Below are 16,457 nucleotides of genomic sequence, written 5' to 3'. Positions count from 1 at the left end.
TTCCAAGATATACTGGCCGTGCAGCCGACAGGTTACACCCTATACGTCAAACGCACACGCCACCATACCCTCTTATCGTACCCTAAAAATCTTTGCCTAGAGGTAGAATTATAAATGTAACGAATAATCCCTTAGGAAACAAATATACAGGCGAATGGAAAAACCTTCGAAAGCACATAAAAACCGTCCCGCCATCAAATAGACACCAGTCACACACACCTGCATATACTTTCACTGACGAATAAAAAAACAACGAAGTGATATTAAATATAAACAGTCGATCAGTTGAAAGTACACACTCGGTTTTAATTACTAAAAACAAACGAACTCATTAAAGCGTTTTAACTAAATTGGTTCCGTCTTAACAATGAATAAATAATGTATAGGTAACAGAAGTACTATTACATTCAGCTTAGATAGTGGAAAAAAAATGACAGACGCTGCCAAAATTTAACAGCTGAGGCAGCTTGGCTTAGACGTATCAGGCACACGCTTAATGTATGAATTCCATTAACTTATATTAAGATTTAAGAGCATAGTAAATTAAATACATTGTCAGCAAGCGGTTCGGTTAGCGAGTACGAAATTGACTTATGCAAATACGACCAGTTTTACTTTCTTCACGGACCAGCGAGTATCGTACAAAACAAACGACTTTTCACTTTGTCTACTAAGTTCCCTGAAACAACACGATTCGTCGAAGATTTATTCAATCCATGGTAATATTCTCTATATACCAACAAGAATAAGAACTTAAATAAACTCAGCTATTAACAAGCTTGTGGATAACATTGTAGTTGATGAATTTGCTTATATATATCTCATAGCGTACATAAATATAAAAGTTATGTATAACACGTTACAAGGGTTCCCGTAGTTATTTTACATAAGGATAAAAATCTACTCGTCTATCGTACAAGTATGAAGAGTTAAGTTTTTACATCGACGAATTTATATATAATACTTTTCATTCAATATTTCCTAGTTCACCAAACTACTAAGCGTGTATAGGACTACCCTCGGTAGAGAAACCCGCGTGATATATTATATTGAAGTGACGTAATTTGTTTTCACTCCTTAACGGAATCTAGCTCACAAAGTGTTTGTGTAAAATGTAATAGCATACTCTTGACTTGTCCGCCGTGCGTTATAAACGCTACGCCATTTAACTATAATTTAAGAATCCACATCAACACCGAACCAGCGCTATCAAAGCTAACAATTTATTACGTAATGTACGTAAGGGAGATAAGTAAATGGAAATGTCATTCTTGTTAGTATTGCCAATTAAATGTTATGTTATGGTTTGTTTTGACAAAATCGTTGACGTTAAATAACGTCAGACAGTGGATATATGTCATATTTATAACATTTATCTAACATCTTTATGGCGGTTTGTATGCTCGGAGTATTTCGCTGCAGCCAGGATTTACCGACCGTCAGAGATATCGATCATGACGACACGAGACAAATAATCGTTTGGTTGTTAGCGGTTTAGGAATTAATCGTTTGTTTGAATTGAATAAACATGTAATATATATAATAATCATTTAAATGAAACTCAGTTTATCGGTTCCTATGCGTTTTTTATTCATTTTTGACTAAATAATCCCGACGTTTCGGCATATTCAAGTGTCTGCTGGTAACGGAGAATGGAGACGTATAGTTTGCACATTTGAATGAACATGGTAATAATTTTGAAAACTTCTATCGCTTTTCACGTCTTGAAACTTTTGTCGAATGCAAAAGTTATCGTCGGTTCTCGTTTGCAATGTCCCTTATTCCAACTTTGTATGAAATTCGAAATTTGAATTTTCGTGATCTCGTTTAACTGTTTACATCGGAAACTAGAGGATTTTTTTAAAAATCCATTCAGTTCTAACATGTTTCTAAGTAAAAAAGTGTTTTTTGTTATTTTTTTTTTACATAATTTTATTTTAATTTTCTTATCTCATTATAACCGATTAGTATCTCGGGCACACTATGTGTCTATATTTATTTTAGATTCTGGTACAAAATGGATACATTTTTTATATTATGCTAAAACTTATTTACACATAAAACTATAAAATACATCACAATCACAAAAAAAATCATAGCTTTTTATGAATATCTTATCTTCAAATATCCTTATTTATCTAAGGGTCGACACTGTCATTTTTACTTATCTGCTCTTCCGATGATTGGTTCCGAACAAATCTTTCAAAATCAGGACCCGTTCCAGAATAAGAACCCCAAATGTCCCTAGCAATTACTATAAAATTTGCCAAGTCAGCCATTTAGGGGGCGATTCAGCCGCGTGCCTACTTGACGACGTGTTTAGGGTCTCCAAGTTTATAATTAATATTTAAGGGAAGCACTATACGAAATGGCAGGTCAAAAACGTACGATTTTAACTCGATTAGACATATAGTTTAAATTCCAGCTCAGACGTATACAGTATACTGTATAGATTATTCGTATAACATTCTATGAAGAAATTGAGATGTTAATAAAAGTAGACAAGGAAGTTACACATTTTGTGTCTGTAATATTTATTATTTGTATGGACCAATGCTACCAACGCTGCGATTTTGGCAATGCTTCAGACCGTTATCTATCGTATTGTTAATAATTCATACACTTATACTATCCATTAAACCTTTAAATTACTATAAAAATAAAAATACTGATTTAGGGTAAGTCTTTGTTATAATATAAGTATCGTATACTTCCGTACTCAAACTCGAAGTTTTCACAATCACTCACTGTTGTCTAGAGGGTGTTGCAGTTGACAACTCGACAACTCGACCGTCAGGGAGACAACTAACTGACAATTATTAATACTTAACGAGAATGAAAACGCACGCAAAGTAATTCACATTCAAAGCAATACTTAAATGTTAATTAAACTTAAAAGAGTTATATTTTACTCACTATTAAAAGAATATTTTACGTAATATTATTTATTGTGTCACTTTTCTTTTGCACCTAATTAAGAAGTATTGGAGTTACTTAAAAACATTTATATAATTTAATAATAATTCTGAAAGCTGTCCCGTAAATCAAATGAAAGAAGATAGTTTATTCAGAGAAATTTTTACACAAGAATAGTAACTAATAGAGTAAGGAATGAAAAGGTAGTTAATAACTGTATAAGGCAACGTTCATACCTACATCGTATAGATAAGTTATATTGATAGACAAGTAATACATTTAGCTATATTGATTTGAATCGACTTGTTCAAACAAGTCTGAATCAGACAAGACGTAAACTCAATTCAACACCCCAGTTCATACACCCCTAATGACGGCGGCGCGTGACGTCGACAAACTTTTAATTAAACAATATATTATTAGTATAGTAAAAGAAAAGAATAGAATGTCTAAGTACGGTAATTTTAATATTTAAGCATGTTACTGTTAGTACTTATTTGAATTCAAATATTCGTGAACCGCTAAGGACACGATGGCTTAGTTAGAAAAGCTGCTGAAATGATATACCCGAAGTTAGGTTCGAGTCCAGGCCGTGACGTAGAATTTATCATTTAATAGTATATATTACTTTATCATTAAAAATTCCTCACATAATTTAATTTATTGTTGTATTTACATTTTAAATTTGGTGAAATGAATAGCAAAGTTATCACAAGCCGTACAATAACGCCACTTGGAGCTCATCCAAACAAAAGTGTTATATCAGTTCACATCAAGTGGAACTAACGTATATGGAGGATGACTGGATATCCCAATGCAATGCATGAATCATATGAGATAAACGCTTGCCAGTTACGTTACAGATACCAATATTTGAATTTCGAATACAACACAATAGCATTTTTTTTCCCACTGATCTATCCATTGAAATACAATATTCTAAAGTACTAAGTTATATTTATTTTTCTATTTTTTTGGTTTACACATTAATTAATATATAGTTTTAATGCTTTTTTAACGTTCTTCGGTATAGTTAATATATAATAAAACTCAATCAGAAATGTATTTAAAAAAACAGCTTTATGTAAAACTATCGGAACGTATTATAAAATCTATTCATTTATCTGAAACAATGGTGATTTACAAATGATAGGAGCGTTTTAATGAAGAACTAAACCGCAGTAGCTAGATTAAAAATGCCTATTAAATTGCGCTACGTAACAATGCGCTGAGAAGGTTTTCAAAATTAACCTTTCATATGGCTGGAGGCGACCGTGTAACACTGTGATCCACGCAATGAGGATGTGGTTGATGCATTTTAATTCAATTTTAATTGTACATTAATGTATTACATAAAACCGCGTTATGTAAACTATACTTTATGTGGTTGAATCACTTACGACAAATATTATTGATCAATCAGGATATAATGATATGATATGTATGGATTTGTGGTTATAATTAATACTACATACCCGTAATAACAAAATATGTTGAATTGGATCCAATAAACTAACCTAACATTACATATAATGTTACAATTTAAAAGAATATGTTTTTTCCGTATTTAAATATTAAGCTTACATGTTCTAGAAACGAATTAAAAAAAAAATAAACGATTATTTATCTATGCTAGGGTTGCTTCAGTAAAATTACTACTGAAATACAACACGATGCTTAACTTAGCCGGTATCATAACTTCAAACCCTGTTTGTGTGTAACTTTACAATTAAATATTACTAATTTCATTCTTAATTCAACCGGTTCTATATTGCTCAAACGTTAGAACATAATCGTTGACAAATTACAAAGGTTTAATAATGTCACAGTTCATATGTAATTACGGCGGGCAATTTGTTGCGATTTTCCTGAGCTGTCGTGACTGTGCCCGCGCTTTCTATCACGGGTCTGAAGCTGTTCTCTGACGCATTGTGTTATTATTTATTATATAAGAAAATATATATTAATACAACACCCATCGACCCTCACACTGGAAATGACTTGAGCTACACGCTAGTTTAATCTGTGTAGTTGAATCTTTTGATACAAAAAAACATGACTTACTTTATTTGTTCTGAAATAAAAGCCACATCATTTTTGATATTCAAAGAATATTTGTAGCAACTTTCATGAGAAAGGCATGAAACGAAATGAACATCCAGTACACATATAATTTTGACTTTAACTCATATTAATTACTTAAAATACAACCTTTTTATAACATAACTTTTATTAGATCTAAATTACGAAATCTATGCCTTGACGTTTTTTTTTTTTTTAAATCTAATTTGAAAGCGAAACTTTTTGGTATATTGTCGTTTATATTTAAGTAGTTTAATGGAACGTTATAAATTAATGTTGTGCATTTAACAATACAAAAAAACAAACACAAAATTCGCTATTACTTGCGTGTCAGTAAATTTTAATTTGGGTTTTTTTATATGTTAGGCAATTTAAAATTGTTTCACTCTGAGATCTGTTTAAAACTGCTCTAGACATCACCTTTATTACCTTCAGATATTATTTGTAACAAGTCGTTATTATTAACAATATGAGATGGCACTGTAAATTTAAATAGCGTAACTAATTTATTTATTTAGAAAAGAATGTTCTAAAAGTTAAAAGATAACATTATATTTAGTATGACTCATCAGTAAAATATCTTACAGGGAAAATAAACAACCGTAAAACATAACTGACAATGGAAAATTATTTGCACAAAATTTTATCACCTTCACCTGCTGTTTTATTACAAAATATTTAAATACAACCAAGGTCATCAATCGCGTCGATTTAAAAATGAAGCGTAACGAATCATTAATAAGTAATTTGCATAATATGACTTGAACTGTCACAGGCCTGTTAGGTGCGTCTAGGAATAAGAAGTGTAACAATAGCCGGTCTTACAACATCTAGACAAAAACTGCAATTCAGTATGTTTGATTTCATTGAACATTGTATTATTGACAGTAACATAAAAGGCTTTTGTAACACAATTCCCCTTTTATACGTTCGTTAGTGGAGATCATTAATTTTGTTTTATAAAATGTTTATACTTGAGAGATTGTATTGCAATTTTGTAATGAGATGTTATTTGATTTCGTTGCTTAATATATATATTTTTAATATAAAACGTCGTTAAGAGTTTCAGCGCGTATAATTTGTGGTTTTTGGCGTGAAAAGTTCATTGGGCGACGGTCTTCCATCGATTTAAGGAATTTAAGAGAGAACGTTCAGTTAATCTGACTGATCTCGTGAAATGCAATAATAGATAATACCTAGACTATTCAGTAATATCATAATACTATCTCGGAACTGCACTTTACTACCTGTTTCCAGAACTATCTAGCCAGATCATAAGAGCTGCAGAATGTGCCACCTCTGTCATCATATATCACTTTAATAGTCGAGCCTCCACATTTAAGGTAGTTATTTTTTCGTACGAAGATACCAACATGTGCAGAAACATTTAGTAATCAACAGATAATCTTATAAGCTATAAAAAAACAATGGCAAGAATGTGAATGATGGCTATTGTGTGTAATTCTCATGACCTGTGCAACTCTATGGGAATTTGCTGTGGTTGCTTTAAGGCAATGCTTCATTTAATGTATGGCTGTATATAATATATTGTGTACCTATATTAGATAGATATTGCATTTAACAAGGAATCAAAACATAAGCAGAAAGAAAACTAAATCGAATTTAATTCAATTATCATAATAATATTATTAAATTAGGTTTTTCGATAAAATATATTTGTTTTAGAGTTTGACTTCGGACAAAATATATGAATAAAAATTATTGATATTAGTGATCAGCCGGCAGCGACATCTTAAGTCTGTGTAACTTTAGTCAGCAACACAACTGTTATCCCGCCATCCCGAGGGACCTACGATTAATACTTGGTTAAATTATAGTCTTTGTTTTATTCTAAGCTAAAATTATTGCTCAAAAGAACAACATACGTGGATACACACTTACATCCTACGAACTTTTACAAAGGATTTTTTTTATATTTCTCAAAGAAAATAAATCCATAAAGCCAATTTAAGTGTAGTAGACTAGTGGTTTGAATTCATCAATCAGCCTTCTAGAATTTGCGCGTACACATACCAACCGAAAGTGCACAAGTAGTTGTCTAATACATTCAATCTATTTTATAACTTATTTAAGATGATAATAAACGTTTAAATCGAATGAATTATTTTGTGACATATCATAAATTATTATTTGATACAATTAAGAGAAATTTGAGTTCGTAGAAAGTGTAAGGTCGGTGATTGTTTGCGAACGATCTCAATGTATATAAAAAAATGCGTGTAAAATATGTTGTGAGAAATAAAAAGTTATTTTATTGTTACCAAGATAAGATACTTTATCTATTGTTTCATTAAAATGCATATGTACACATTCGCTGCGCTAAATTTCCAATTACCCGCCTCGTAGATAGGTGTTAATAAAATTAAAGACTATCACAATGTTATTTCAGTAAGAAAGGGCGTTTTATTACTTATGAAAACATTCGTTTGTAAGAATGGAATTTCTATAGTCATAAAACATAAGTAAAAGTAAGTAAAATATAACAAAAGTGTAGTAATATTATTGATTTAATGATGACCATAAAAAATAAAAGGAGGAAAAAAATGTTTTTGACCTTTACGATTTCTTGTTAAATTATCGTTCACCATCTTGATACATTCCAAACACAAATTACTATCATCCTCCAATGAAACTAAACTTATCATGTAATTTTTGGTAAATTTTTTAACATTATATCATACGTTTTACATACAGCCCTTACTAACTCTATTCATAATATGAGGGAAGCATTACTGTAATTGACAATTTTAACAAAAGAATATCTTTATATGCAGTTATCTAAACGTAGTTACACGTAGATACGTAATATGAGTAACGCGTTACGGATGTTACCTCCGAGATATGTCTAACGGCACTTAGACAATAGAACCTCTTTTTTGCAGTTTTGCCAATTATGATGTTAGACCGTTATTCAAGCTCTGTTTTTTTGTAATATATGCGACTGAGTTATGTTAATTTTGGTCCAGAACAATTCGAATAATTCTTTTTCGTAACAAAAATATGTATAATATAAGCAAATGTATTTGAAATGTTTTATGTTACTTAAAATATTTATTATCTACTGGTTTCATATAAATTGTGATATTAAAAGTTTAAATCGAATTTTAATCAATTTTATCGTTTGTACGTTAACTGATTAATTAATCGATGACCTTATAACTAAACTGCAATAAAAGGTTTTTTCTAGACTGTCACGATACTTTACAACGATACTTTCAAATTAAAATTTAAAACACTACAACATACATTTAAATGCCATTATAATAAATAATTCTTCAAACGTAATTCGGTTATGATATTGCATTAGTACATAAATTTCATATTGTTTTATTTATATTTACTTTCTACGGTATTGTATTGAGATGTATATATATTTTTTTATTTATTACCGTGCGAGTAAGTGCATCATCTTCATGTCAAAGGTCTGACGGATCAAACGTCAAAATATCCTACCAAAAGCACGGAAGCGAAAGCAGAAGTCATTACGCTTATGAACATTAAGTAATTATTTCAGCAAAGTTCAAAGGTTACTTTCTGTTTATAAATGTTGTATTCGATGTTCGCTTTATTATAATAAACTAAATTTATTGTATACGAATAAAAGTTTATGAATTATTTTTAATCTGTGATCGCATGGCAGAAATAACGTCTATACTTTAAACGCTTTATCTACCAACATTATACAGTAACAGTATAAAGCCCTTTATATTGCAAGTACTGGATAAAATGTGTTTGTTACCGCAGAGGAGTTTCAGGCTTTCAATGCATTTAGACGGTGAAGTTTAAAAAGCATTGCCTCGATTGGCGCCGCGGCTTGCGAACTTTGATTTGAAAACATAAAAGCCTTTCAAGTCGTGCACGGAAACATCCTGCTCGATTAAACTTTGACTATGATGAAACAATGCAAGTTTAACAAAAATAGCAATATATACGACCCTGTACACTATGACAGCCAAAAGATAAAAATCTTTTTTATAAAAAAAAAACTATTGTTTTTTTTTTTTATTTATTATAAATTCATTCATTCTCCCATTCATTAATTTTACTCTTATCAGTACAATGGATTGTTTATTAAGTGGTGTCAAATATATATATTACAGAATAAGAGGAAACGTCGGATAAATTATTTCCCTACATGTGACCACAAGCAGACACAGCTTGGGTTACTCTCCATAATTGAATAATCACTTCTCACGTAGTAAAAACCGCATCTGGTTCACTAAAGGCTGTACTACTGTATTTTATATAACTTAATAATAATTATCAGGGAAGAAAATTCCTATCATTAATCCAGCGTATTAAATTTTTTTACTTTGACAGCAAAAACAAAACAAGAAAAACAATTTAATACAAAATCACTCCACCGAAATAATTTTGAAATGTATTTAATATAAAAAATAATTGAATCACATTTAATCTTAATAGATATAACAGATTTTTTTTAATTAGTGAAGCTGTAAAATAAATGTTGAATTGGATTTCGTCACGTTATAAAAGTTGATGAACTTTCATATCTGAATGACAGCTGTTAACAATAATGATAATGTCAGAACGTTGCAATCGACGTTTGTGTGCTTACCACAAGTCCGAGTCGTCACACTAAATACGAAGCGTTTACCGTTTCCCGCTCAATAACCTACGATAATACCATAATGTGAGGATATTTTTTTTTATATTAGGCTGTTAACACACCGTATGCAGTGTGTCTTGTGTCTAACGTGGGAACTATAACACGCGGACGTAATAGTCCTTTATGCTGTGTGCTAGACTTAGGCGGATTAACTAGCAATAAGGCAGAATCATATTACAAGGCTTGAAGTTACATATGTATTGTGTTTAATGAAAATTACTGAGTTAATTTAAATCAAAAAGAATATTAATGTTATATTTTTGCAGTTATATTGTTCTGCTCGTTTAAAACTAATCATAGAAACTTAATGTTTCTTCTAAAGTACTTGGTACACAGATTCTTCCAACGACAAGAATTGTTTAATGTACTTTTTTTATTTAACCAATTCATTGTCCTTCGCCAGATTCCTGCACTATTTGTTCACTGTCGAAAGATTAATCCAAGGGAAATGGTAAATACCTATATGACAATTGTTTATCGGTTTAGTTAATAAATTTAACTTTTCTTTCCCTCACCTACACTCCGTAACAAGCTCACTCCAAAAAGTTTGCATATTACTATTTTTTTTATAAAAAAAGACTGATATAAACAGTCTTTACATATTGAGATTTTATCAAATAAATGGCGTTTTCTTAGTTGAATATCTGTTTCCGCCGGATTTATTTTATCTTAATGAGAAATAAATTAATCTTATTTATTATATCTCGCTTTAATTTAAACTTATTAAGGGCTAATAAAAGTAATTACATGACCAATCAGAGGCCCTTACAGATACGCTTCAGGCGACGGCAATGAGACAAAAAGTACTGGTTGCATAACAACAATCTCAAACGATCTAAAGATTTATAGATTATAATCTATCGTACGTGAAATGGAATGAAAGTGATTTTTTATTACACACAACGTGTTATGCGATTTGTTTTAATGGGTATCATAAAGGCGAAATGGATTGCATATACATAAGTGCTGCTAGCAAGAACATATGTTATTACGAGAAGCTTTGAATTAAAAACACTTAATAAAATACAATCATATTCCTTCAATGGACGGGAAATAATTACCCCAGCTTAGGATAAATGCATAGGATGAGATCTTAATCTTTTTCGCACCGCATTTCTCACGTTATAACCGACAGACTCAAATGGAAAGCGATAAAAACTAACTGATTATAGCGTAACTAGAATTACTTTCACACAATACCACATAAAATAAGTTAGTTTGGGCTATGACAAATTAAACTATAGCCAACAAAGAGTCGGAATCGGCCTTAGAGATTCCGATCAGGATTTATCGGCTTTCTGCTCTTTGTATAAAAACTTATACGTTCAGAAACGAAAGGAGGTTTTATATTTTAATGCAACAGGTGGAAAGGTTTCCATTTATTGTTTCTGAAACAAAAATATCGAATATCTGCTACATTATATGTATATTAAGATTATATCCCCGCTTTTGAAATTTTTAATGTAATTTAAAAAAAATACATTTTATACATTATTTAGACAAAAAGTATCCTGAACTAAAACAACTTTAATATCGCAAGATATCTAAATTTGTAAACAAATCTGCGTAAATTATTAAAAAAACACCATTTGAATTCGTGGATCACATTATTAGAAAACAATAAGGATATATTATTAGTTGATCAATTTTAACATATTCTGTAAGCTCTACTTCCGCATTTCATCGACGACACACTTGGTCAGAGAACAAAGAGTGATATTGCAACGTAAACATTTCGGAAACACAAATGAAAACTACTTTACGTCTTCAAAATAAACCTCCGAAGTAGGTGACGTTTATGTTGAGAACACTTAACAAGTCCTATATAGATGAAAGCGGAAATGGTTGATTTGGTTTAGTTTTTTTGCGCCATGGAGATATACCATTTTGACAGAAGCAGCTTCTCAAAATAGTGACAGTACTAAGACGTGAGATGTACAATTTTTTTTTATATTCGATAATAACCTTGTATTGTAGTTTAAAAATCTGTTCATAGTAAGTACGGTAAGGTAATACAATAAAGATCAAGTAGACCGGCTTACTCATACATTTACAGTCAAAGCATCTCAGCTAACATGAACACTGGAGTCTAGAATATCTCTGAGATAATTTTACACAGACGTACTATTCGTTAGATATTTTAACATTGTCTAATCATGATATTAAACATACAGGTGCTTTTAAATTCACTCATATGGACTGTTCTACCGGGATCTTTGCTTTTATAATAGAAAGTAATTAAAATACTTTTATCCATACACCAAACAATGCGTAATAGAAAGTTTAAAGCAGTTATATAGAAAACAAGTGAGTAAAAAGGCTATAATGTAATTGTTAGAAATAATTAAAGGTTCCTGGTGAAGATGCGCTGTAAAGTACATTCAAAAGCAACAATGGAATAAAACAACATCCAATAATAGTATTTTCGTTCATAAGTGTACGTCTGCACGGGAAATTACAATCCAATGTCTAAGATGAAATCTCTGAACAAACAAAAGCATCCAACCAATTCATTGTTCGAGGCGAATTGAAAACGATCCACTCAATGTCGCTTTATTTGCTTTTTATATGACGCTCTTACATTACGTTACTGTTTTTTAATTATTATCTTATAAATGGCCAGCAATACGTTTTGTTTTAATTGTAGGAATGAATTTTATTAATAAAATTATTGTATACTGTTTACATATTCATAGACACGATAAAGCCTGAAAGAATTGTCTGTGGCTGTTATGTCAGATTTAGAGTACAGATAATAAAATTATAATTACATTTTAATCAAACCGAAGCCGTTTATCGATTATTGAATAAAATTTAAAACGGTTTTTGTTACAAAAATTAAATAGTAGCTATTAAAAAATCAAGTTACTCTTATAATATTCATCAGATCTATCAGATTACTCTTTTTTTTTATTTCTATGCTATGGCCTCATGCGCACTGGAATCGTAGAATATTATGCCAATGTCAAAAAGTTACTCAATATGCTGTTCCTAAAATTAATATTGTGACTCTCACGATAAAGTACTATCCAATTTTACATATAAGAAAACATGGATACTCCACATGCGGACGAATCCGCGGCAGACGTCTTGTTTAAATGTATTTTTTTATGCATTATATACATCTTAATAATAATTTTCCAGAGACTGTAACTGTAATTAAGAGCTATGACATAACGATTATCATTATATATAATGTATTAAGATTTCAACAGTTAATTAAACTGAAGAGACTCACAATTATTTCATTCATTAATTTTAACTGAACTGATTCAGACACGCAGCTTCCTCGAGAGCCTTGATAGGGTAAATTAAACTTTCGCATTATGATATAAGGTTGCTATTCAAACGACCTCTAACCATCTGTTATCAAATTACAAAGGAAGACTTGTCACAACATCTTATAAAATGTAACAGATTTAGGTGGACAATTAATTCATTAGTAGTTAAAGAAAATATCACAGCTATATAGAAACACACGAATGAATTTGGTAACTACCGTCCGTTTAAACACACATATTAGATGTACATAAATGATTAATTCTATAGTAAAATGATAATTCTCCAATCACATAACAATACTCGTGTAGATTTATCAAAGCAGTAACTCGCATAATGAAATGGCAATAAATATTATAATCTGTAAACATATATTGCGTTCGGTATCTCAGCTATTTAGAACAATGATAGCGATTTGCTGGTGCACCGATAATGCGACTTATTTATTAGCTCTGGACAAATTAAAATTTATTTAACCTCATACGAAAATATTTTGATTATATTAATGAAGCTTCCAACATATACTAATTCAAAAATAATTTAATAATTTAAGCGTTAAGAGTTAGATATAATCGCCTTTGTGAAATGCATAGTTATCCTTTATTATTCAATTGATATTATTTTAAATGAAAATATATTTGAATCGTAAAATTTTCGTTCTTGTTACGATTTATATTTATTTATTAATTTAAAACTGCAACACTAAATGTCATTCCCATCTCGCATGTTCATCAAGACGTCGTTGGTTCTAATCGAGATTTTCGCAGCTGCGAGCAATGAATGTTGCACAGCTGTGTCCGATGAACATTCAGACAACGTAAACAGATTAGACCTCCCGTGAAGCGTTCATCCTAACTTACGGCTGATTGTGTTTGGACCATTGCCCCGTCTGCCGTATATACAAGAATGTTATTTAAAAAAATATAATGTCAATACATCATATTTTTTTTATTATTACTTAATTTTCGTAATCAAGTATTACAAGTTGAAGTAAGTACAAATAAACTAAAACCTTACATAGACCTCCGTCCGTAGTATAAAGAGTAGATAGATAAATATAAATTTGACTACCGAGTCATCTCACGGGAAATGAAAGTGAGGAGAACATGATGTAAATATTTTATCGTAGTGCAATTTAACAACTACTTATTAACAACTCTAATGGTCAAATGACTGAGTTCCCGTTTAACGTCAAATGAAGTTTATTTTGTATCTTATATATTTTTATTACGCGGCGCCAAAGCACTCGAAAGAGTTTTATTATTATAACCTTTTTACAGAGACTTGAAATCGAATACTCTTGAGTACAGACCCTCTCGGAAACGTCAAATTCATTACAAATTTTGATACCTAAACAAATTAATGTCATGATTGAGGACATATACATAACTGTATGCCTTCTGATAAAAACGAAATGTTTTACTTGTACAGGAATTCTGAAATACAAATTGAGACGGAAAGGATTTGTTAGTGATGCAAATCAATTTATTTCTATCTGAACTCATTCTAAAAAAGACATATACAAATAGTAAGCAACATTAATATTGTTTTTATTATCTCAAGAAAAATATTTCTTTGCTACGAATCAAATTAATTTCTTTGCTTAAAGGCGATTTTTAAAAAAAGAATCTCATTCATGATCCGTATAATCTCTGAAACATCTCATGAAACATTACAAGCTGAAAATGAATGTAAATTGATACAATAAGGTACAAGTTAGGAAGTTCAATCTGACCTGGAACAGCAGATAGCCGGAGTCATACATCCAGAAGTCATCTGGCGCGTTGCCGGGCTTGGTGAGGTGGATGGCAAGGCAGCGCTGCAGAATCAGCTGGCAGCGCTGCCCCCCAGCTCCGCGGCCGCTCATGCCTAGGCGGGCGGCGGCATGCTCTGCAAATATATACTCTGTTAACAATATATAAATACAAATTTTGTAAATTTCTTTTTTTCCGTTCTCAGAAATAGTGTCATTTCATTGTGGGAATGTTATGGTTGGTTGCAATCAAGTAAATGTTGTATGTTTTCTACCGTTTTTTTAGTAACAGATTATTTAAATAACATCCATTTTATTTTTAAATTATTTATAAAAAATATTTATTTATATATTTTTTTAAATTTCCAAATGTATAAGTTGAGTACGTTCTCGTTTATGAATTAACATCTTTTTGTATGTTGAAATACCAAAATATTTATGTAATACTTTAAATAGGTTATAGCAATTTACGTGCCGCTAGTGTTAATTATGCAAATTATGATCACAAATTTATTGTACTATACCCGCTAATACGTAATCAGATAACTAAGGAGCTTAGTGCTGGTTATAATCCAATTCATATTATAATATATAGATCTTTATAAGAAAATCAATACGTCCTATAAATTCGATACTCGTACAATACGTGTTCTTATATAAACACGTAGGCGGACACAAAAGAGTTATTATGTCATTTGTCACCGGATTAAGGCACCTGAATCAATAAACTTCTAAACAATTTATTATCTGTACCCGAATTATGCAAGCGTTTACTTACTGTTATCCTCGCGAGTGCTTATTTTTGTATCCATTTCGTACACAATGTTGCTACTATCGAATCTCACGACGGATATCTAAACAGGTTGACAGCTATTTTACAATACTTCGTGAATTGTGACGTAAGTAATTTCTAAGGATATCGATTAATATTTTTAAATTAAAATTCAGCATTCTTTATCATTCTTTCTACGTAACGTAATTTTTAGTGGGACTAGTTTTTGCCTGTGACTTCGTCTGTGAGGGCTTCTGAATTAGAAAGGAATGCATAATCTGTCAAAACAATAGTTATATTTACCAACCGGTAGTGACTTCTATAGGCTACTTCGCGTGACTTCATACACTATACATATAATTTCGGGATAAATTATGCTAGCTATTCTTTTCTGTGATCCAAGCTACATTAAAGTTAATTTCCATTCCATTTCATACAGTAGTTTTTTCGTGGACGAGCAACAAACATACATACATGTTTGTAAACAGTCGCAGTTATATTAGCAGGATAAATAAAGCAACAGTAGTGACTGTCAGCCCTTGACACGAGAGCAATCCATCTAATGGTTGATATCTCCCTCCTTTCACGCATTTGTTTGCATAAATTTACCGAGTGATAGTGCTCCGGACGGACAATTAAGACTGTATGGTTAAGTAATGTGACGCAATTGGTTTAATAATTTCCGCGAACGAGAGCATCTACAGGATAAGAAATATATCGTAGTATGTTATATATAAATTATTATTACATAACACATTTTACCACGAGAACTTTTTCTATATATAATTTATATAAAAGTATTGAAAGCTAAATATTCATGAAAACCATTTCAATTTCAACCAACATCAGAAAATACTACGACGATATTACTTGTGTACGGCCTCAAATGTAAACTTCGCATAATAACTTGTAAGACAAGAGTACAAGTCAAATATATTGCTATTATTCAGCAAATAAGGAAATAATACAACAATATTCCAATATTCTGATACGGCATTCAAATT

General features: G+C 30.9%; 1 protein-coding gene across 2 annotated transcripts in view; it reads right to left on the bottom strand.

Moving 5' to 3' along the window:
- LOC116765578 (M-phase inducer phosphatase) overlaps positions 1 to 16,457 on the bottom strand; it is an 84,989-nt gene that overhangs the window by 47,684 nt on the left and 20,848 nt on the right. For both annotated transcript variants that reach the window (XM_032655093.2, XM_032655094.2), the window contains exon 2: positions 14,664 to 14,818. In XM_032655093.2, coding sequence (XP_032510984.2) covers positions 14,664 to 14,795 — 132 coding nt within the window. In that variant the 5' untranslated portion in view covers positions 14,796 to 14,818. The remainder of the gene's footprint in view (positions 1 to 14,663; positions 14,819 to 16,457) is intronic.

Source organism: Danaus plexippus, chromosome 11, assembly GCF_018135715.1.
Source record: "Danaus plexippus chromosome 11, MEX_DaPlex, whole genome shotgun sequence".
NCBI classification, from domain to species: Eukaryota; Metazoa; Arthropoda; class Insecta; order Lepidoptera; family Nymphalidae; genus Danaus; species Danaus plexippus.
The sequence above is the reverse complement of the archived record's forward strand: the minus strand, read 5'-3'. Positions and strand labels throughout refer to the sequence as shown.